The sequence below is a fragment of the Hippoglossus stenolepis genome, chromosome 21 (genome assembly GCF_022539355.2).
Source record: "Hippoglossus stenolepis isolate QCI-W04-F060 chromosome 21, HSTE1.2, whole genome shotgun sequence".
Taxonomy (NCBI): domain Eukaryota; kingdom Metazoa; phylum Chordata; class Actinopteri; order Pleuronectiformes; family Pleuronectidae; genus Hippoglossus; species Hippoglossus stenolepis.
In genome coordinates this window covers 19,018,179-19,042,318 of record NC_061503.1, presented here as the reverse complement: position 1 = coordinate 19,042,318, position 24,140 = coordinate 19,018,179, and the positions used below count along the sequence as shown (strand labels likewise).

Below are 24,140 nucleotides of genomic sequence, written 5' to 3'. Positions count from 1 at the left end.
TTCCTGACGTCCTCATGTATTTTTCTAGTTTTTCAGCTGAAGCAGTCGTCGATGTGTTTTTCTTGGTGAACCAGATGTAACAGAACCGGTTTACCGAGTGAACACAAATTCTATAAAAGATGAGGAAAGTTGTTTGTGCAGCAGGGAGCCGCCATGTTGCATCAGGCAGCGTCTCGTGAGAGTGGAGATGGGGGGGGGGGGTGCTGGGAGGTTATCTCCAGGCACTGATCCGTCAAAAGGTCAAAAACTAAAATATGGTCTAAAAAAACAACTTTTTGCTGCAAAAAAATAAATCTAACGCTGCTAATGATCAGAAAATGATTCCCCATCGTGTGATCAGCGCATGCATAATTGAGAAATCTCTGCGTTGGACGAACGACACGATCTGAAGTTTAGGAATCCGTGGGTTTACGTCCTCTAGTTTCACAGTAAATGTGTAAAACAGCTGGACAGATGCGGCAGATAAAACCCAAGATGATTTGTTCTGTAGTGTCAGTGAAGTCACAGCTTGATAGTTTTAATTAGTTTGACAAAAGCCTTGATCTCCTGCTGAAACAACATGAATCCAAACTGAACCACAAAGACGTAAAAGCTTTAAACTCGTCATCACTTTGTTCTTCGCTCAGGATGAAAGGAGCGACAGCGGCTCGAGCTGCTGCTTCGCTGCCGTCAAACACTTTCTGTTTGTCACTGGTTCGGCTTTTTTAATTGAGCCGCTCTATTTTTAGATCTCACAGCAATCGCAAACTTTGGCCGGGTGTGAATTATCAAGCTGAAGAAGTGGGTCAGGTAAACACTCGTCTGATTCTAATCAGCTTCAGCAGCGAGAGGACGGTTTTTCTGCCGGACGTCTGTCTGAGAAACGATGATTCGAAGAGACAAGGAAGAGACGCAGGAGGAGTTTCGCTCCTTTCACACGTTATATATATAAAAACTATGATCAATAAGAGCTGACGACAGAAAACAAGGAACTGGATGCTTCAGAAATAATGAGAAATAACGAGGTTTAGTTTAAAGTTTTGTATCCTTAAAGTTTTTTAAAAGGGAAAGCAAAAGATACATGAACATAAAAATATTCATAAATGTGCCTATGATTCATTGTATGTTATTTAATTTTTATTGTACGTTACGTGAAGGTCACAAAGAAAAGATGGAGCCGAGCTGAGGCGTCTAATTCCTCATTAAACATGAGGGAATCAACCATCGACACAAAAACACAAATCCCCACTCACAGTGTTTGTATGTAGTCGAGTACGTACTTCACGTACTTGTGATGTACTTACAGTAATCGTCATGTTTCCCACGTGTTCTCAGTGAGCGACGGCTGCAGAGGAACGTTCTTCTTCTTCTTCTTCAGGTTCCTGTTGAGAAACATTCATCAGTTTATTCATTTAACTCATTAAAGCATCGATTATAGAAAAATCAGGTAAAATATACAAATACTCTGAAACAGGCCGTGAGAAGATTCTGATGTTAATACTTCTCTACTTTTGCTCAAGAAATTTGTTAAATGTCGAATTTTCCCTGTTTTTACATTTTCTGAGCACATCCTCAGAAATTATTATTAGTATTATTATTATAGCTGTAATAATTAATTCAGTTGGAAAAAACATGTTAATTCACTGTATGACAGGAAGTTCAAAGGAGCACGTGAAGACACATTTAGTCGATTAATCAATAAAACATCATCAGATTATTGAATCTGAAGCAAAAGAAAATCATCTTCCTCTGAATCTGAACAGGAAGCGACTCAGATGTTAAATCATCAGAAACACAAACATCAGAATAAACAAGAGACACAAACCTGTAAACATCCTGTTTGATGTTCGTCTTTCATCCATAAAAAACAAACAAACAATCAGAGTCTCCACTTCCTGACTCTTTGATCCTCAGATGTTTGGACCTGTTTGTAAACACTTTGTGCTTCTGACGGGTTCCACGTGCTCTGGTGACGGCGGCCATCTTGTTTTCCATCAGTGTCTCCTGCTCAGGTGAGGGGTGTTTGATTCACGTCCCCCTGGTGGACACCCGGGCGGTGCTTCACGCTTTTTGTTTAAACTGTTAAACTTTGTTCTACTAAGATGTTTGTGTTGTTGTATTTATTGAACAGAGCATCATTGATTTGAATGAGGATGAAAAATCGTCACATTTTATTTATTTATGAGTTAAAAATATTATCTCTAGTGACTAATGTAATCTAACTATACACTATTTTATTTATATATTTATGTGTTTTAATCAACGTTTGGGAAACTTATATTTGTATATTTATTAATTTATTAAGTGCTACTTAACTACTTAACTCATAGATAATAAAGAAATAAAACAGTCAGAATAAAACAGAGCTCAGTGATATGTTTAATGTGAATAATGATGGAATATAAATTCAATAAAAAATATATACATAAGATATATAACTACATAGGTTGAGGTAAAAAAAACCTGAAAGACTTTTTATTTGGACCAATAATAAAGATATTCCTGCTCCTCCATCTTCTGTAGAACTCAGATGAGTCGGTGCAGAGGAGGGTCTCACATCCTCGGTGGTAAATCTAATCAGACGTCTCTTCAGAGCCTCGCTGACCCGTCCCCCCCCCTCTGTCTTCCTCACCCCTTCATTTACCTGCCCATCTAGGCCAGCACGGGGAAAAAAATTTGTTACCATGGCAACCCCTCCTCCAAGAGTGGGTCAGAGCTCGGAGAAATCGGCTCTCCAGCTCGATGCAGCCTCAGCGTGGAGCTCGTCCAGCAGACGCTCTGCCAGGACGCCAGTGACCCCGAGGCCCACTTTCATGCTCCGGCACCAGAGGCGACGTCAGGACCCCGGCCAGATTCATTTATTTATTTATTTATTTATTTCGCTCGTCTAGTTTGGGGCTGATAAAGGTTTTAAAATAACTGAATTTAAATCAGAGCAGCTGCAGCAGCCGTCTGCAGAGGAGAGAACCACAGTGTTCAAATGAATATGTTCTATTAACAAGCAGTTTAAAATAAAAAATACTCAAAGTAGAAGTACCTTAAAAGTACTTAAATATCATCACAATGTTAAATGTTAGATTATTGATATAATCGGCTCCATTTTGACAGGAATCGACATTAAAGAATATTGTTTACGTGTCAATGCAACAATCAGAGTAATTCAATATTATAATATAACAACAGAACAAGTACTTTTACTTTGGATACTTGAATACATGCTGGTTATATTTACTTCAGTAAATATCTCAGTAAACATTTTAAATGTAGGAAAATCTGTTTAATATCAAATTATTTATTCAACATATAAAATACGCACAAGTGATGATACATAAAACTAACGAACCCTGTTTGATAGAAAAAAGTAATATATTGACAATATGTTTGTTTATGTGACGACATTTTAACAACAGCATCTTCATGATGATAAAAATTAAACAATAAGTGCAAAATGATTTTTCTACACAACCAGCAATAAACTGTCATTTTCTAATTTGGTGTCTTGAGAAGCTCGATGTAAACACTGATAAATATTATAATTATTCATTTATTCAGCTGACGTCCTCGTCTCCATAATTAGTTTATTCTGGGAAACTTACTCGTAAGCTTTTCAGATTTAACAGACGTGTAAAGGTTTAAAGTTAAAGTCCACATGTGACAGTCGCTGTTTTCCAGAGTTTTCACCACATCTCAGTCTTCCTCAGTTAGATTTTACAGAAAGTTCTCATGTATAAAACATTATTATCACTTTTATTTGCTCAAACGTCCAAATGTTGCAGCTCTGTTAACAAACAAGTTTCTCTACACCCTCGTTGTGCAAATACAGCTTCGGAAGAGTTCATGGAGATTCATATAAAGTTTGTTCTAATTAAAATACGAGATTTAAGGCACATAAAGAAGTTAGTGAACCTCACACAGTGTGAGAAGCTTCCTGCTACATGACGGCAACCGGGGGCTTCACCATTTCAAACTTCTCTTCTAAGATTCACATCAGAACCAAATCACACAGCTGAACAACTCCCATGAACCCTTCTGCTGATCCCTGACTGAGAGCGCCCTCTGATGGCCACAGTCGTCAATGAGTTCTGGTGCAGCCCTCGTCTCAGTGAACCTTCTCACCACGACTGCATGGATATGAATCAAAGTGCACGTGATTAAAAAAACGCTGCAAACATCCCTGAAGTCAAAACGTCTGTCCGGCGTCGCTAATTAAGGCGCCTCCGCTGGGACCGGGGCTCGTTAATTAAAAATAAAAAACCCACCACTGTCTGGGGCCGTCGTGGAGGATAATTAAAAATATTAAAGAGAGGTGGGGCGGAGGATCGGCTTCAGTCCCGCGAGTCCACGTCTCACAGCCGCTGTGATAACGTTATCACTCACACACACACCTTTGAACTGCTCGGGCACTTTGGAGATGACGAAATCCAGTCGTCTAATTGCTCTTTATCAGCGGCGCCTCACAGATATCAGAGCGATGTGATGACGCAGACACACTTTGGACTTGACGTTCACGCGCCCGACTGATCCTGGGTCAGGAGGAGAGGTAAAGGTCAGAGGTCGCAGGCTGTGGGTCTACAGAGCGACGCAGACGCAGGGGTGTTTGAGGCAGACGGGGAGGATGCCCTTGTTGATCTGGTGAAACTCCACCAGCTGCAGGAGGTCGATGAACAGGGTCAGACCGTCGTCCATGGTGAAGGACTTCCTGCCGCTGTCCTCGAACTGCGGAGAGAATCACAGAATCACAGTTTGCAGCCAACACAGGACGTGTCTATCTCCTGCAGGAGGGGGGGGACTCACAGGGATCACCAGGTAGTGTTTGGTCTTAAGCTGGTAACACAGCGACAGGACGAAGCACTGAGCGTGTTGCTGACTGTCACGGACCAGGAACATCCTGCAGACACAAACACACGTGTGAAGTCACAGCTCCGACACTGAGGAACATCCGTCCTACAGACAGAAGATCGGATTTATTCAAACTGATCTTTCTCTTCACATTTATTGTCTGGTTCTTTTATTCCACACATCGATTGTCTGCGTCGTGGAGGTTTCTGGTCACGTATCCCAGACGCCCCTCCCCCTACCCACACTCCAGGTGTACCCCAGGGTCTAAACCTCCAACTGTCACTCACCCGTCGACCAGCCCCTGCTTCTCTATCAGCCTCTGAGTTTCTTTTCTGGAGATGCCGCCATGAAACCAGGGCTGTGTCCTGTGGATGGCTGCAGTCGAACACACAGAGAGAGAACCACAGGAGCGTCGGTCAGTCAGGAATCAGACAACGGGACGTATGTATGTTGTTTTTGAACAGAACTGCAGAATCAGGACTCGACTTACAGGACGGTCTCGCAGCAGAGTTCAGGTTGGGGAGGCTGCACCTCAGAGCTTCTCTCCTCTGTCACAGAAGAAACACACAAGAGTTCACAACAAGAATATGTTTTCAGTTTGCTTGTCGGCCGGATTACGCAAAAACTACTGAACAGATTTCCACGAACCTTGGTGGAAGGATGTGACATGAGCCAAGAAAGACTCTTTTTTTCTTCATCATGTGAGATTTCCCTGATTTCCACAGATATACATGTGTGGTTTATTTCACTCCAAGTCCCATCTGCTAACATGGAGGAGGCAGGTTTATGACCTATACTGCAGCTCGCCACCAGGGGTGCTTGATATGCTTTTGGAGACATTCATGTCGTCCATCTATGGGCAGAACTGTCTTTCTAGTTATTGTTGTTTTCTCTGCTGACGTTGCTTCACGTTGTGTTTGAGTCTTTGTTAATTATTAAACTAATGAGTTAAATAATCACGTCAGGTTTCTCTTCACCGTCGGTCTGCGGCGTCTCGAGGGAGAAATCTGAGCCACAGACGTCGTTAATCCTGTTGCTTTAACCGGGGATTTTACACGGGTGAGAAGATATAAATGTTTTTATCTTTATGTTCAAGATCAGCAGAAAAATAAAACACAGGTTTTTATTCCCCTTTCATTTTTTTACTGCTTTTTTTCTCATTATGCATCTAAATCTCTTCCAGTAACAAATAAAAAACACTTGTTTGAAACGGTTCCTTAAATCTGGTCATAAAACGACCGTCGGACGACAGTTTGTGCCGAGCTGAACGTTTTATAGTTTAAACAGTAAAACTGAGGCCTCCACACAAATAAAGTCACAATCAGACGCTGAGGTCAAACACAGGTTTCCAGCTCAGATCCGAGAACATGACGACGGCGCTAAAGAGAAGTCACATGGGTCAAACACAGGAGGAGTCACATGGGTCAAACACAGGAGGAGTCACATGGGTCAAACACAGGAGGAGTCACATGGGTCAAACACAGGAGGAGTCACATGGGTCAAACACAGGAGGAGTCACATGGGTCAAACACAGGAGGAGTCACATGGGTCAAACACAGGAGGAGTCACATGATCTGATCCCAGACTCGTTTAAAAACATGTCAGTTTAAAGTGAAGTGATTCACTGGAGGTGTTGAAACACAGTTTTTCTTGTTTTATCTACAAATGAAGTTGTTTAAAGCTGCAGTAAAACATTTTTATTCTAAATATCACATGACTCCGTTCCCGACATGTTGCATTCACAGTAACATGAGGTCACCGTGACCTCTGACCTTTGACCACTGAAATCGAAGCAGTTCATCTTCGAGTCCAAGAGACAACTGATCGAAACGTGAAGAAACTCCCTGGAGGCGAAATACATGAAACTATCACAACCAATAAAATGACCATATAATTATTAGACACACGATCTGAAGCTTGACTCCGTGAACCAATCACTGGTGGTCATGAGGTTTAAATGATGTCATGATGGCGTCATTACAATATAAATATATGAGCATTGTTCAGGGTTTATACACCGTGAAATTATTTTCATTTTTAATCTCACTGTTGTTACAACCTCCAAATTAATGACACCGCCGCTCTGTGTGTGGTGTGAGTGTGTGTGTGAGTGTGTGTGTGTGTGTGTGTGTGTGTGTGTGTGCATTAATGAGTGTTTGCTCTGCTGATAATAGATCAGTGTTGTTTTTACAGCTTGTTGAAAATCAATTAACGCTGCTTCGACTAATCTGAACGACCTGACGCTTTGTTTACTTCCTGTCGGAGTGTGTTGACCCGCGGCCACGTCGCCGCGTCCGTCACGTTGTTGATGACAGCGTCAAACCACAGGGACTCAGTCGTCCACCTCCTCAGAGAGTTCAGGCTTCGCATCATTACTGCCTCTTTATTGCTCCCCCTCTTCTCTCCCCCTCAGCTCTGCGGTCGACCCTCCCTCCCTCCTCTCATCCCCCTCCTCCTCTCTCCCCCTCCCTCCTCTCATCCCTCCCTCCTCACCCTCCAGGCTTGTCCTTCCTCCCTCTCTGCGTTCTGGGCCTCCGTCGGGTTCTGGATGACCCGTCCTCCGGCCTTCCCTGAGAAGTCCATGGCCACCAGGCTGTCCTCCGAGTTTGACTGGACACACACGCACACACACACAACACAACACACACACAAACAAAGTTAAGACATGATTTCCCAGCATCCTCCTCTTCGTATAATCTATAACAATGATATCTGACGAACTCACTTTGTTTTCCGTCAGGTTTCTTCCTTCCACACTTTGTGCAGCCGACTTTGACAACTGGTAGTTACACTGAAGCTGCTTCCCATACTGACAACAACACACAGACAGACACACACACACACACACCATAAATCAGATGTTACTGTCTAGACCTGCACACACGGACAAACAGGACACTATCAGTTTGAAGAGATATGATCCTCTAATCAGCTTTATCGGACAAATACTGATGTGAGAGAACAGCATGAACTGTTGCATCAGTAAAGAAATAAAGAGCAGAATTAAACAAGTGATGTAAAACCTTGAACAATCTGAAAGCCGACGTCCAACACGTTCGTATCTGCTCGTTCTCTGCACACAGGATCTTCAGGTCCTGAACACGCACCGGGTTCCTGCACGGCTGAAAAACACACACACACACACACACACACACACACACACACACACACACACACACACACACACACACACACACACACACACACACACACACACACACACACACACACACACACACACACACACACACACACACACACACACAAACACACACACAGTGAGTTACAGCTCGTCTTCGATTTGTACTTTTAACTTCAATCTACGTTCTGTCTTGTTTGAGGATTGTTTCCGTGACGGTTCCGAACCGGAGGAAGCCGTTACCTTGATGCAGAAGGTGAAGTCCGCTGGAGCTCCGTACAGCTTTCGGCTGTTCACCACCGTGCACACGTTCAGATCCTCCAGATCGGCCACGTACTGCAGGTGCCGCGGCTCCTGGGACCAAACAGAGACACAGAAATGTTCTTCATCCATCTAAACTCTTCCTGGCGTCTCCACAGACTGAGATTGTGAAGAAGAAGCTGGCTCTCTGACCTTGGACGAGCCCTTGGTGGAGCAGTAGAGTCCCGAGCGTCGGAGGAAGAAGTAAACCTTCTTCCAGGCTTTACGACTCGGCTCCTTCACGTGGAGGAAACCCTGGATCTCCGGACACGTCCCAGATCTCAGCAGGTTCTGTGAGAAGGTTGAGAACCTGAACTATTTATCCACTGGCCAATAAAAAATTAAATAAATCAACACAATATGAGACACAGACTCTTCAGTTCCAGCAGTTAACTGATATTAAAACTATTATATATTTTACAGAATCAAAAGATGAGCATTCATGTTTATAATCTTCATTCGAGTTCTATGGGTCTTTTTATCTATGGTTACTTATCATAAAGTTTATGTTTAAAGGGTAAAATATCAAACCTCAATGACATTTCTTTGTCACAAGGGTTTGATAACGACATCTTAGGAATGAATAACTTTTTATCAGCTCATAAATCTGAATTGCTTTGCTCTCTAATAACAAAAGGGAAAGTGAAACTGGACATAAAAATCAAAAGTGAAAAATAGCATTTACAAAACAACCTCTATGACTAAACTGACTTTTAGGGACTGACGTCAATTTTGTTTTGAGATTCTTGACCCTCATCCTCTGATTTTCTGTATTTCCATGTTTTAAACTGATCATCTCTCGGTTCTTGACGGACGTTTGGACCAAATGAGACATTTTATGACACAAATTTCTTTCATTTTACAAACTAAAGGTTTTATTGAAAAATTATATTCTAGGCCGGGGTTATCAGATAAAACTCAATATCTTATTATAAATGTCATTTCCATTCTCACATCTCTCCATTTAAATTTCCTCTATCTGTGACCAGTCGCCCCATTTTGTGCACAAGGAGGAAAATAATGTGTCCAACATAAAAGAGGTTATTGTTCTTCGGGCCTTTTGATTAGAGTCGTAACCTCGGTCTCCTCTGAAGAGAACTCTTAAAACTTTACAACCAACAAGTCAGAGACACGGAACCAAAGTTACAGAGGAACAGAAACATGGTGGAAACACAAAAGTGGGTTTTTTGGCACAAAAGGGAAAGAAGTGGGAACTTTTCTGTTGAAATAAATTTGTTTCAATGATAAAATACTTCACACAAACAGAATCAGGAGACTCGGAGCTTTCAAACGATGGAATGAGTCAAAACATTACCTTATTAATGAAGTGAAAGTTGAAATTTACTTTGTAACTCTGTCTTGTGTGTTTAACTGTGAACTCCTGGTTTCACCCGTCGTACCTGAATGAGCTCCGATGACGTCATCCCCTTGTTGACGTCTGCGCTGTCGGAGATCATGGTCTCTGGGAAGAAGAGCTGAGAGAGGACGGACAGGGAGGACGGACAGAGAGGACGTGAGACTCCAGGAAAAGACTCTTGACTTCTCAGAGACTCCAGCAGGAGTCATGCTCCTTTATTTAGATCAATTAAAGACTGAATAATAACTTTAATTTACAGTAAATTACCAGCCGTGCAAAGAGAGAAAGATCCTGCTCATGTCCTCGTTTGCAAATACATATGAAAATTGAGGCAAAAGTATAAAGAATAAAATGTTTGTATTAAAGTATTAATTATAACCACCGCCAAGAAATGACGTATTCTCCCCGTCGGTCAAAACAATGGTTTCCTATGTTTTGACATTTATTATAAAATGAAAACTAAGAAACATGGAGGAAAGGAAAGGATGCATGAATTCTCCGAAAAGAGAAATTATGAATTATTCTTGGAAAATGGTGAAAACATTAAACCCAGCGGTGCATGTTGCATCAATCAACCAACGTTTAAGAAAATGGGCTCAGTAGCTTTTGCGTAATCCTGCTGACAAACAATAAACTGTCATAATTAATAATGATAAATAAAGATTAGACTAATAAAGATAATCACAAGGTCTGTGTCCTGTTTGCAGAGGGCGACTGTTTGCATTGCTCACATTAAACCCACTGCAGGTTTGATCCTGACATCAGCAGAATGCTGCAGCACGTCCCTGATCAGATTCCCTCTGCTGCCTCCTGGAGGCAGTGTGGCCACGTTTTACAGCCGGTGTGATTCAGCAGAACCAGTTTTCAGCCTGAACTGTCGCCTTTGTTCAGCAGCACAGGCGACAGACGCCAGGCGATGTAATGAAATAACTGAGGCATTAAGTAAGTCTGCGTGTCTGCACCAGCACGCAACCTGCCAATCATCGGGGATCAGTAACTGTCATGATGTCAGACTCTGTCAACGTCTGCTGCACCGACATGTTTAATAAAGAGCGTGAAAACCCTCCTCAGCTCTTCTCTTATATAAAACCGAGGGAGGGAGAGGCGCTGGGGCGTGTGATTTATTCTGCGTACCACTGGTTTCCTGAAGAACTCGTACTTGGCGTAGTTTTTGCAGAAAACGAATCTGGTGTCCCCCTTCAGAGACCAGGTGGCCTGAACCTCCAGCACAACCTCGTGATCCTCCAGACACCTCTCTGAGGAGACAGAGGGACGACGGTGTGAGAATCGTTGAATCCATCACGTCACATTTACAGTTGTTACCAGGAGGGACGTACCGAGGCCGAGGGGGGGGTGGAGCTCGAGGAGAGCCCAGTTCTCCTGGTCGCTGCAGTGCGCCGTCTGGACCAACATGTGACACACCTCTCGGGCTGTCGCTCCGGGAGAGACCCACACCGACCGGCTGTGGTTGTCCTCGCCATAAACCTTGATCAGCTGAGGAGGAGGAGAACTTAGATCCTCAGTTAACTGGTGATATGACAATTCAAGCACAGATGCTACATTAGAATATATTATATTTATCTTTCTTTTACTAAAATCCCTCCATTCAGAGGTGGATGTAAATAAAGATGGACGACGTGTCTCCTCCATCTTGGATACAGGTGCCGCCATGTTTCACTATATCATCAAATAACTAATTAAAACCAAACTTATCAGAAATGTGAACACTTAAAACATAAAAGTGTATTTTTTGTTTGGTCCATGTCCCGTTCACCAACATGGAGGAGGCAGGGTTTATGACTGGTACTGCAGCCAACCACTAGGGGGCGATCAAGATGATTCCCTCCCATTCACACATACAATTTAGCAATGATCAAAAGCTGCATATCGTTGGACTGAGTCCCAGAGGAAACATGCAGCCTCCACTCAGACCTGAAGCTGCAGGTGACTCAGGTCGTTTCTCTGAGATCTGTTGTCTGACACAGCATCTGGATCCAGACGCACGTTTTCACAGCGAAAGAAAACAAACCTGCCCGACCAGAAACCTGCGTCTGTCAGTCAACAAGCCCCGACTGGTCGGACGAGTGCTGGCGTCAGCGTGGACGAATAATGGCTACTTATCCACCAGAGAGGATTATGGGAGGAGGAGGAGGAGGAGGGACATTCCTTCCTCACTGTTCCATATCTGGTCAGTCCACTTCGACTCGGAGATCAGACGCTGAACTCAACGTAGGAACATTTCGAAACCGTCTCACATCGTCTGCGTAGAGACTCACAATCTGTACGAAACTGATTCTGCAGAGATGAGCCTGTGTTTTATTTTATGAGCTGGTAAATTAAAGAAGAAATATTCGCTCGGCACCTGAACTAGGGCTGTGGAATTAAAGATATTATTCTTGATCATAATTTAAGCTTTTCACAACTAAACAAACACGATGAACTGTGATAGTGACGTTTTAAAATATGGGGAGATAATAAGCTGACAGGCGGCCACCAGGGGGCGATCAAGATTTGCCTTCAATTTTGGGGCAGTGTGACAAAAGAGAACAGAATATTTATTCTTGGAATTTGGGTAAAAATGTTGTTTTATTTTAGATGCACAGAATTCAGGTGCAGAAGATCTTTATGTTATCTAATTATTTCTTGGGGCATTTTTTTAATTTGATAGCTGTGATGAAAGACTGACAGGAACTAATGGATAGAAAAATTCAACAAAAATAATAATATGATAATAGAAAGAAGAGTAAATACAGCCTCTTGTGGGTCAAGGTGAATCACCTGAGTACATGTCAGCCAGTTCACTTCCATCACTGAACATAAATCACCCGGGGCGAGTGTGGCACGGTGACACGCTGCCGTAACAACAGACATGTTGACTCTGGCGGTGTTTGGGAGCCAAAATAAGGCAGCGCCGGCATGGCAACACGGCTCACCTGTCAATCACAATCACACCGACCTGCACCCACGGCTTCAGCCAACAGGCGAAGACTCGTGTGTTTACAGGATCCGCTCGCCGCTCGCCGCCTGTCAGACCCTGAACATCTGGGCAGGTGCGATGGGATTAACACAGCAGACGCTCTCGTTTATATATAAACGTGATTTCTCAACTTGTCGGGCACAAGACGATCGCTTCAGACTGAAGATGAAAAATATACATTTTAAGCAGCTTTCGTCTTGACCCGGTTTTCACGAACGACGGCTCACTTCTATTGTGATCGTGTTTCTGTTGTGTTTGTGTTTTTTTCTGTCAATGTGCTCGTGTGAGAGGTCGCTGCCTCCGGAGGTTTCTGAGCTCTGATCTTTTTATTTTCTGGAGTTAACGAAGCTAAACTCTTTGGGCCGAGGCTCTGTAATAATGAAACCAACAACGTGATGTGATGTAACGTGAGTTTTGTCAACACGATAAACCAGATCTAACGTCTGGCTCTGTCCTCCCTGAAGCAGCTGCTGAACAACAAGACGTTCACTCACGTGTTTGTCGCTGGACACCGGGGGAAGCGAACCAACGAGCACCGGCGACTTGGACGGGCTGCACAGCTCTGGGAAGGGGTTGGGTATGGACGGGACGGAGGAAGAGAACGAGTTGACGGTTTTCCGCCTGGAGAGAATCAAAGAAACAACAAGCTCAAAAATTGTTTGATCGGAATCAGACAGTTTGGTTGTTAAGCAATACATCCACTAGAGGGCAGCGAAGGGTTGAGAGTTTCCGATAATTGGTTGTTTTCATGGTTGTGATAATGTCCCTTTTCCAAATTTATTCCACGAGTCTTATGGTCGTCTATTGGCTACACTGCCCCCCTGTGACTTCTGGTGGTACTGCTCTGTGTCGTAAGCTTTCAGAAGACGTGAACAAATACAGAACACAGAGTTCGGACAGACGAATCCATTATGATTACAACTCCAATTTTTTTGGTAATTACACTGACAAACACATAAAAAGCAAACCGGGGTTAATTAGGTCACAACCATTATGTCTGGTAAATGAGCAATTACCACGGTTATATCAAACACTATTATAGAATATCATAAATAAAGAATGTGTCTGTAACCACAGGGCAACCAGGAAGCAAAGAAGTGAGAGAAATCCACAGCTCCGTGTGTCAGAGCAGAACAAACACGCAGCCTGATCGGCAATGACAGTTTTATGATCCGCGTCTTTCAACCCGGGAGTTTCAGGGTTCGTTGATGTCGTAAAAAGAAACTTCTTTAAACATCAGATGACTTGTGGCCTGAGGCTGAGTCACCGACTTGAGTCAATAACACTGACTCATGTCCACAGTGTGTGTTAATCAGCTTCCTCCCGCGTGTTCGAGCTCCCGTGGCTCGTACCTGTTGGAGCTGATGAGGATGGGCTGCGAGCGGCGGATGGAGGGAGGGTCGTCGAGCAGAGGAGCCAGAGTCAGAGTGGAGCTCTGCAGCAGCGTCCCCCCCCCCTCAGACTTCTCCGAGCGCCCGAACACTTCTGTCCACGGGCCTGCCACCTCCATCATGTTACCTGAGGGGAGGGAGGGAGGGAGGGAGTCACATATCTGGCTCTGTACACATCAAACTGCTCAAAGTTAAACTCTTTAAGAGCACATTTAAAAACAAGCACCTCAGACCCAAAGTGCTTAAAAGAGAAACTTAACTGTGAGATAAATAAATTAAAAGCATGAAACACAACAGCTTAGAACAAGTAAAAACTAAAAACAGGCGAGTGTGATCTAACTATTCCAACGTTTAGGAGACTTTTATCTCTTTTAAATGAGAGAAAGGTAAAAATCATTCACTTCTACTCATTAACTTAAAAACAAAAACTATTTCAGTTGAGTTTAAAAATGACTTTATTAGTGTTAGACAGCTGCAGAGGCCTCAGACCTTTGGACTGCACTGATTGAGCTGGAGTTGTTCTGGCTTTGGTTCAGAAATCAGCTCGTGGTTTTATTTGGGTCAAACACGTGAATCCGATTTGTAAAAAGACGGGTTCGTCGTCACTCACACGCGGAACAAACTGTTCCTGACGACTGAAATGACTAAATATAACTTTATACACACAGAGAACAATAACAAGGATGAGTCATAGCTTCGTTACCGAAAATAGACGAGACGAGGCATCGAGCCAGAGAGAAATGAACCTGATGTGAACCTGATATGAACCTGATTGAACCTGTGTGTGTGTGTGTGTGTGTGTGTGTGTGTGTGTGTGTGTGTGTGAGATCTGAATATAAAACATCTGTCCTCCAGTTTAAAACACTCGTCTCATGGTGTCATAGATTTGGAAACTGTCAAAGAAGTAAATGTACATTAAAACCCTTGTACATTATAATAAAATGGTTTTGTCCAAATCTTTGTGTTTACAATATAAACCAAGATTTCTGTCAACATTGATTTTAGACAGACACAGATCCCCGATGCTCTCCTGCCACCTCTGATCACCAGTGATGGAAATGAGACACAACCACCTGAGAACAAAACACAACTGAACACAACCAACAACCTGTTTCCTCGGGAGCAGACGACACCGATGTGCAATTAACGATTAATGTTCTGTTTTAAAATCTGTCCATTTGTTTGTTCGTGAGCATAATTACACACAAAAACAACTGAATAGATTTAATGACACTTCATGCGTTGGCAGTTTGGGTCCATGTTATTCCATGTGATATATGGACGAATGGAGGAACAACACTAATTAATCAATTAAACACCTCTAATATCTTTAACAGACACTTTCCACAGCAGAGAAGAGAAGTAGGTCGGTGATAAGTTTCCTCCTGAGACATAATGTTTAACACACACACTGAAATAGCAGGTGAGGAAACCATTCCACCTTAAATCCTTCAATCGTGTGTAAAGTGAATGTAATACGGAGCAGCGGCACTGACTCACTCTGAAAGCCTGGAATCTAAACTGGTGTGAAGGCGCAGCACCAAACCTCATTCAGAAAATAATGTATCTTCCTCATTTGTCCCTGAATGAAGGTCCGTCGATAGAAAACACACTTCGAATACGTTGATAACGAAACAATGGTGGATTCGGCGAACATCGGCGGACTCCAGCTGTTTACAGGAGCGTTATTCTGGCGGTGAGAAGCCGCCGGCACCTGCCTGGATGTAGCCTGTTAGCCGGCGGTTAGCATGCGGAGGAACTCACCTGAGAAGCTCGTGCGCGTCTCAGCGGTTTGACATCGTGTCACTTCCTCAGGAGACGATCAGCTGCTCGCGTTGTTTTCATTCTTCACGTGAACAAACGAGTCTGAGTCTCTGCAGCGAAGACGCGAGGAGAGAGCGGAGGCAGGGAGGAGTCTGCCCGGCAGGTGAGCGCTGGGGGCCGGCCTCCCGCCTCCTCCCGCCCCCCCGACACCTCCGGAGCCTCACGTTGGATCAAAACAAGTAAATATCACTTTTGTCTAGCATGTTTTTTTATGTCTTATGCATTATTTACAATGTTAATGGTAATATTGTCATTTCTACTGTATTGTATTCAAGATTGTCTGACAATAATTTATAGAATTATAAATCAAACAATTAAAAACAAGATCATTTAATCAGCAAATTAGTTTTTTATGTACAAAATATTTCTGTATATCGTCCCAACGTGGAGAAGCAAAAGTGCTAAGATTATTTATCAATGATATTTAATTAATAATAAACCATAAATGAAATGTAAATGCATGAATAGATGTAGAAATGCATCATCTTTTTCACTGTATGTGTACTGGGTATTTTTTAATATTGATTGAGGATTCTGTGCTTTTTCCCTTTTTATGCATTTTAAATTGTAATTTCTTTTATAACTTTGAAGTTGGAAAAAACAAGCAATCCCTGTATTTTACAAATTCTTATAAACTGCTAAATTAAGGAGATAATCAGCAGATGAATCCATAATGAAAATATGAATTTAACTGAAAATGATATATGCCAATTTTCTTATTGTTGATAATGGATATTTTTACATATCTTTATTTTTTTATCTATGACCAGAAAGTACAGAATGTCTCCCCCTGGTGTTGGACACTGAGCTGGACACTTGTTTCTCTCTGACCTGGATGAAATTATATCTCTGAGTAAGATATTTACAGCTTGTTCAGCCTCTGCAAGAAGTTTAAGATCAATCAAAGGAGAAATTTAAACATGATTTTATTATACTGTCATTTAAAAACCAGAACAAGACACTTGAAACCAAAAAAAAAGTCAGTTTCTCCATCAATTGTTGGATCAAATCATGTTTATTAATGTGTTCAGGAAATCCCCACGGAAACAGTTTACAGGGGAACTTACAGATTTACAATCATTCTTGACAGAAGTGCCAGCTTAACTCCCACGGTTCTGCATTGAGGACGCCCGCCGGACCTCTCGACCAGCTCCCTGCACACCCATCCCCCTTCACAGGTGGACCTCCAGACGCTGAGAGAGTTCGGTCGGGGCTTTCAGTCGTGAAGAATGTAGGAGCCTGCGAACACCCAGACGCTCGCACTGGGTTTTCCTTCTTCGTGTCTGGACCGTTCACAGGAAGAGAAGCCTTCATATTTGGTGCCAATCCTTCATCCCAACCCCAAACGTTAGACAGCTGGATGCTTTTCGGGTTTCAGAGTGTAACTGCCAACCGTTGGTGAGGAAAAACCTCAGTACGGAGTTCAGGCCCTCGAGGACACACTACTTCCATATACAGGATTTGTCATACTGCTCAAATGCATTTGGTTCAGCAGTCATAGTACAAATAGAAATGCTAAAACTAGTTACAGAAAAAAAAACATGTAACATCTCTGAAAGGAATAACATGTGAAGCTTGAATGTATCGGGACACTGTCTCAACCGGCTGACGTTTGTGAAATGCCCAACACCTTGTTTTCCACCTACATTAAGTAGGAACACTGTCAGAATGATTAATTACTCTGGAGGTCGTCTTGAGAAATCCAATTTTATCCAGTGAATCCAAATCCAGCTACCAAAAGAATCGGAAAAATCTAGAATTGCATATACTTGCAGGTTTCTAATTTAAAACGTAGACTTTTTTTAAGATTGTTGGCTTGCCTTGTGCTTCACGGTCTCATTTAGTGGGGAGGTCGGGGCAGGGGGAGAGAAAGGTAGTGTTCATTGGAGAACCATTGCTAAGAATAATCTGTTATATTCCAATATAATAATAACAAAACAAACAGCATGATTTTCAAGTGACACAAGAATGATCAAGGATGGGCCTTTGTTGTTGTTGTTTTCTTGTTTTTGTGATTTGCGTCGACCTGATACAGGTTAAGATGCAATTTACTGAATCTCTAACTGGTGGGTTGAAAATCAATAGAGGTTGAAATGAACATGTAGCATTCAGTCTAACGCGGGCGAACAATTCTAGTCAACATAGATACTACAGGGGGAGAGCGAGACACAGGGAGGAGAGCTTGCACCCTTGCTCTTTCTTTGCCGTATGAAAACCATGCTTCCTCTGGAGAGTAAGGGTGGGGGGGAAGGGGGCCGTGCAAGACTGAGAGTGGGGGAGCAGAGGTTGGTGGATTGAGAGAGAGAGTGAGAGGGGGGAGAGAGAGAGAGGGAGAGAGACATAGAGGGGCTTGAAAACCAGACTGCTGATTTCACAGGAGGTGTGTAAAGGCACGCCAGGGTTACTCCCAATCCCAGCCAACGCACACAGAGACGCCTTCACACCCACACACTCTCGCTGAACACACAAGGTACACACACGTACGCGCACACACACACTCACACGCCCACACACAAGCAGCACAGGCTAGAGCCCCACTGACGAGGGGAGAGAGCAGGGGGGGGGAGGGAGCGAGGGAATGATGGAAGTTCTTGAAAGAAAGAGCTGGGGTTGAAGGTTGGAGGTTCGATGGGAGCGGAGGGGCCTGGGTCCGGTGCTGCCGCTGTGTTGAAACAGAAAAAATAAACAACAAACAAAACAAAAAAAATAAATCAAAACTGGTGGAATGGATCATTTCTGGTTCTTCAGCTGGTTGGAGAGCCAGTCCAGGCCCTCGTACAGGCCGTCCCCGCTGGTGGCGCAGGTGGCCTGGATGTACCAGTTGCGCTGGCGGAGGGCGTGCAAGCCCAACTTGTCTGTGATCTCTGCAGCGTTCATGGCGTTGGGGAGATCCTGGTGGAGAAGATGACAAAGTTTATGAGGATGCAGGTTTAATAGGAAACGGGTTATTAAAGACGACTCCACCTCGGTGTGAAGAGCTCAGACCAACATCTAGAGATCCAGATAAGAAACTCACCTGTTTGTTGGCGAAAACGAGCAGCGCTGCGTCTCTGAGCTCGTCCTCGGCGAGCATTCTGGCCAGCTCCTCCCTCGCCTCGTTCACCCTCTCCCTGTCGTTGCTGTCCACCACGAAGATGAGCCCTGCACACGCACACAGTGATGGTGATTTACTAAGTGACATCTCAACGTGGCGTCACACGTTAGAGTTTGGCATCTTGGTTTTTCTACCATCTGAATCGAAGTTACCATATTTGATGGGGAGGGGGGTGGAGCCTGACTGAGAGCTTGCGGACACTACACGCCCACCCACACCTGAGATATACACCCATTGGACATTAGTAGCTGTCAATCACACGGTGGTATCCACCCCCTAATACACAAATCCAAATTGGCTTCAGTTTTCTACGTCCATTTTTAGAAAGGGCCCCGTGGTTGTGAACAGTCGAATATTGTCTGTTCTATTTCAAATGAACTGTCACATATGTCTGTGTCATTCGCTGTAACACAGAAATGTCACTTTGAGACAACTTGTCTTCTGGCTTAAAAGCATTTTCCTCCCGACCAGATCAAAAGCTGTGACTTTTCCATATTAATAATTAATTATGTGCAAATTGTTTGTGCTGCTTAATGAGTCTCTTTGACCCGATCAAAGCCTTGTGTTCATGCTCTGACGAGCGAGAGCAGCTCCACACGTTATCGCAAACAATGACCTCAAAATGTTGTCTTGATTATTCTGAAAAACTGGATATTAAAAGCCAGCTATGAAAATCGAGCTGTCATGTTACCAAACGCTTCCGTCAAGTGCAGAACTCCAAAACTAAAATAAGATAAAAAATGAGTTGCTTGTTAACTGTGGCCCAGTTGAGTGTGAAAATCCCATCAAACTAAAAGCTGACAAACTTTGATGGTATCATTATTTATGACTTTGTGCTGCCAAGACATTTTACGACTTGCCTTTATCAAAATGCAGCATTTTAGTGGAGAAGACACTTTGAAAAGGAGACTCAGCAGAACGTGCTCAGACTGAGGGAAGAAACTGATTCTACTTAAGTCTTCGTTCAAACGTTTCATCACCGGAGTACAAACTTAAAGAAAGGGGGGGTGGTTGTAGGAAACCAACAAGCACGGCCTTCCTGAGCAATCATGACTCCGAAGAATCCGAATCTCATTCAAATGTATTTGAACGAATTTAGTGTCGTGTCTCTGGGGGACAAGATAAAGACAAAGGTCTCGGGGCAGATTTGTCACCATGAAGACAAATGACCTGCGAAGATGCTCTGCTACACGAGTCAGTTCAGTGTTTTTAATGTGTACAAAAGTTTCATCATCATCATGTCGCTCACTTTATTTTGGTTTGTTGTTGGGTTATTTCTGTAGGAGCTGACGACGTGGTCACACGGACAACTCGAGCCTGTAACAGGAGTTGCTGCATATGTACCAACACTGTCTGTTAAATTACTGACACGTCAAATGATCACTAATCCAAAGGAGTCAAAACTCAGTGAAAGAAAGAGGATGAATAAGACAGATATAAACAACAAGTCAAACCGAGTCTCGCACTCGTCGATTAGGTTTAATTCAGAGCAAGTTATGGTAGGTTCAATATGGAAATGAAGAGATTTTCATTTGTGGATTAGTTCATTTGAAGGATATTGAGAGACCTTGAAGTGTCAGGTAAGAAATTAAAGAAAAGTCAAACATTTAATCTTCTGACACAACAAGCTGCGTCTATACCAGCAGCAGAAACCCTGGGTTTGCTCTGAAGTAAGACATCCTGTCCCTGGACTGGGTTTGATAAAAGATGCTGAATGTAACCGTCACATCCAAAAAGGATTGACATGTTTAATTCTGCACTTGGATGCTCCGTGTGTGGAGGGTGATGTTCGTGTGGTGCGAGCCAAGAAGACGATGAGAAGCTCAAGCCCGACCAGAGGCGTTAAGCTGCTGAATTATCTCAAATCATAATGGACTTTTGTATGTAATGGATCATTGTAAAACCTAATCAAAATACTGGTTGAATTGACAATTTAGCTGCATCTGACATCTCTTATCCTACAGAGCCTTCACACAAATGAATTACATTCAGGGAGGAACAACACAATACTCCCTTTGAGAATTGAACAATGGTGTATGAGTCATTGGTTCTCTAACGCTAAGATCATCTTTTATGCATCAGCGAGGCCACCTATTGGCAGTGATGGTCACTGACACCGCTGCCAGCGAACACAACGTCCTCTCACCTTGAGTGTTCTGGAAGTAGTGGCGCCACAACGGCCTGATTTTGTCCTGACCGCCCACGTCCCACACTGTGAAGCTGATGTTCTTGTATTCTACAGTTTCCACGTTAAAACCTAGACAGAGGAGAGAAAAACAGACGAGTCAAGGACAAAAAAATATTTTAAAACTTTAATTAATTTCAGGTTAATTAAAAGCTTTGGGTCAGTGCAAGTGTCCCAGAGCTTCAAATTAGCTCAGCAGAGCAGGGCTGGGAAACAAAGCAGAAAATAAACCAACTATTTTGATAATGAAATACTTTCAATGGTTTTTAATCAGAAGGCAGTCATCCCTACAATGACGAGGAAAACCTGTTCAAAACAAACACAAAAAAAGCATTTGCAGAGTGAGTTGAATTATTACGTAGACGTTCATACCAATGGTGGGAATGGTGGTGACTATCTCTCCAAGCTTCAGTTTATATAGGATGGTTGTTTTTCCAGCAGCATCGAGGCCGACCATGAGAATCCTCATCTCCTTTTTGCCAAACAGGCCCTTGAACAGGTTCCCTAATAAATTCCCCATGGTGACGAAGCTGTCGGAGAAGGAGGAGAGAGGAGGAAGAAGAGTTAGGGGTGTTCACGTCTGCAGCTTTTCAGTTTCAGAAAGAGGAAAGGAGGAGATCGAGAGCGCATGATCGAGATAATTAAAGTACCACCTGTCACCGAGGCGAGTAGCCTGGCAGTAAATATTTTATTTCACGATCAGCACCAAACGCAGCACATTGAAGCCATTTTCAGACTTGACCTGCGAGTAAGGTCCGGAGACTTGGCTTTACTGCAGCAAGAAAAAAATCCATACCCTCACAGCCGTCTGTTAAAGCAGTTAAGGCGTAACATCGGAGCACAGTCGAGATGTTTACATAAGCTAATGGTTAAACATCGGGGTTAAGGTTTGTGGCTGTACATTAGCAATCAACCCCAACAACACCAGTTATTGTCCTCGTCACGACAATGATGCTAAACATAAGAAGTTTGGAGCTGCAAGGATTAGTTAGTCAACAAGAAAACAAATTATTAAGTGAAATATTTTTAAGATTGATTTGTTATTTTAGTAATTTTTAAAGAATATTTTTCACAGGTTCAAGATTCTTGAAATGATATGATTGAAATTGTATTTTTTCAGTTATTTCTGATTGTAAACTGAACCAGAGCAGAAATGTTCGGTGAATTAATCTGCAATTACGTTGATAGTTGAAAGATTATTTTACCATTTTTATTAAGCAACAATTTCTGGTTTGACACCACTGTAAACTGAACGTAGAGGATTTGAAGTATTAGTCAGAGAACAAGACGCGTGAAGACGTCACCTTGGAATTAAGGAAATATCAAAATATGAATCACTATTGAGCAAGAATGATGTCACAGCTAAAATGTCACACATTTAATGTTTCCAACCTCTCAAATGTGCTTTTATATTGATGTGATTATGGAAGTTAAATGGGACATTTTCCACAATTTTAAGACAAGATTAATCAAATGTTATTTTTATAGCTTCTATTCAAATTACAATTTGTCTCATAGGGTGTAACAAGGTGCGGCATCGTCTGTCGTTAACACCAAACCAAGAGGAAGGAAAAACTACCAAGAAACACCCATTATATTAATAATAAATAAGTTGAGAAGAAAATTACCTCTAGATTAAACATAACAGAAAATGAACACTTAAAACTCTGGGGAAATATCAGTGGATATTATATATTTTGCAAACTGCATTTCTAAAAAAAAATATTTTAAATGAAATCTATTCAGAAATCGATTATTATGGCTTGTAAATGTAAAGACTGAGTTAATCTCTGATATAAATGACAGTTCACTTCACGTGTGAGGCCAAAGGCTGTTGGTAGGACAAACAGGACACATGGGAATGTTCCCTAAGGTTAGCTTCCTGGTTCCTTTCGGGTTTTACTCAAAACAACATAATGAATTAAGAAATGTTCGGCAGGTTGACCCGCTGATAGAAATCATCCTCAGCCTCAGCGTGGATCGGATCTGGATGTTCAACTATTGTTCGGACAGAACGTGACATCTCAAAACACGTCAACTTGAGGTTTGAGGAAGTTGACATTTTTTTTTCTACATCGTACAAACCTGGCGACGGATCGATTAAAGGTTAAACCGCCGCGTGAAGGTTGATGCCACGATACGAACCGGCGGCGGCGGCTCGAGACGCGTCGGTAACCGGATAAACGTCGCAGAAACCCGACCACCGGAGAACAGAGGCCTGGTCCAGCTGGTGAACTGTCGGCAACACGGATAATGTTACTGGAGGTGGGCGCCCTGCTAGCATGCTAACAACACCCCGACCTCAGCAGGAGGCCGCCGATCCGGAGGAGCGTCGATGTGACCAAACATATTAACCCCGCGAACTCCGCGTGGGAATTTAACGATTGTGCGTTTGGTCTTTTCCCGGAGAGAGCGGAGGAAGTCGCGTGTTGTCGGTCGGTCGGTGCGACGCGGGGCAGATTAACGTTAGCTCCCGTAAGGGCGGATGCTTCGGCCAGTTAGCTAGCTGCTAGCCGCCAGCTAACAGGCGACGATCACACCGAACGCATCGGTTTAAATCACACGCCGCGACGCGGTATCGAGACACGCACCAGCGGAGCGTGGCGCTGGGGGTTCGCCCGGGCTCGAACTCCTTTCTCTCGGTGGCTTTTCGGTCTTGCGGGATCTGCGTTAGCGGCCGTGCTAACGCCGCTAGCTAAGTGCCGCGTCACAGTAAAGACAGCGCATCGTGACGTAGCACCGAAACGTGGATTAAAACGCGCAGTTCGGACAAAGTAGAGACTGCTTCGCGTTAACTCGCGATTTAAACTAAAAGCACCGCGTCAATGCGCATATTTACCTTTAAAAACGCAGCTTCTCGATCGTTCCGTTATCTGTCGCTGTCGCTCCAAAATGGCGTCTTGCGCAACCAGGGAGACACCGGCGTACGGACACGTCCCACTATCACAGCGCGTCCAATCAGCGCTCAAATGGTGTCACTAAGAGCCCGCCCCCGTGGCCCCGCCGTCCAATCACAGCCTCCGCAGCTCTGTGTGCTATATGGTTCACAAAATGT

The 24,140-nt window shown here is 43.3% G+C and overlaps 2 protein-coding genes across 2 annotated transcripts; both read right to left on the bottom strand.

The window, feature by feature from the left end:
- Positions 1–3,709: 3,709 nt before the first annotated feature.
- Positions 3,710–15,899, bottom strand: grb7 (growth factor receptor bound protein 7). The gene is made up of 15 exons (XM_035144831.2): positions 15,747–15,899; positions 13,944–14,109; positions 13,086–13,212; positions 10,952–11,108; positions 10,749–10,870; positions 9,658–9,732; positions 8,411–8,548; positions 8,201–8,311; positions 7,842–7,940; positions 7,544–7,627; positions 7,312–7,428; positions 5,309–5,366; positions 5,106–5,193; positions 4,774–4,867; positions 3,710–4,695 (listed from the first exon to the last, which is right to left on the bottom strand). Exons 2-15 carry the CDS (start codon positions 14,102–14,104, stop codon positions 4,549–4,551), a joined length of 1,578 nt encoding a protein of 525 aa, XP_035000722.1. The 5' UTR covers positions 14,105–14,109; positions 15,747–15,899; the 3' UTR covers positions 3,710–4,548.
- Positions 15,900–16,802: 903 nt separating this feature from the next.
- On the bottom strand, positions 16,803–24,079 carry arf2b (ADP-ribosylation factor 2b). Its single transcript, XM_035145816.2, has 5 exons — positions 23,925–24,079; positions 21,458–21,615; positions 21,047–21,157; positions 18,823–18,947; positions 16,803–18,698 (listed from the first exon to the last, which is right to left on the bottom strand). Exons 2-5 carry the CDS (start codon positions 21,603–21,605, stop codon positions 18,537–18,539), a joined length of 546 nt encoding a protein of 181 aa, XP_035001707.1. The 5' UTR covers positions 21,606–21,615; positions 23,925–24,079; the 3' UTR covers positions 16,803–18,536.
- Positions 24,080–24,140: the final 61 nt, after the last annotated feature.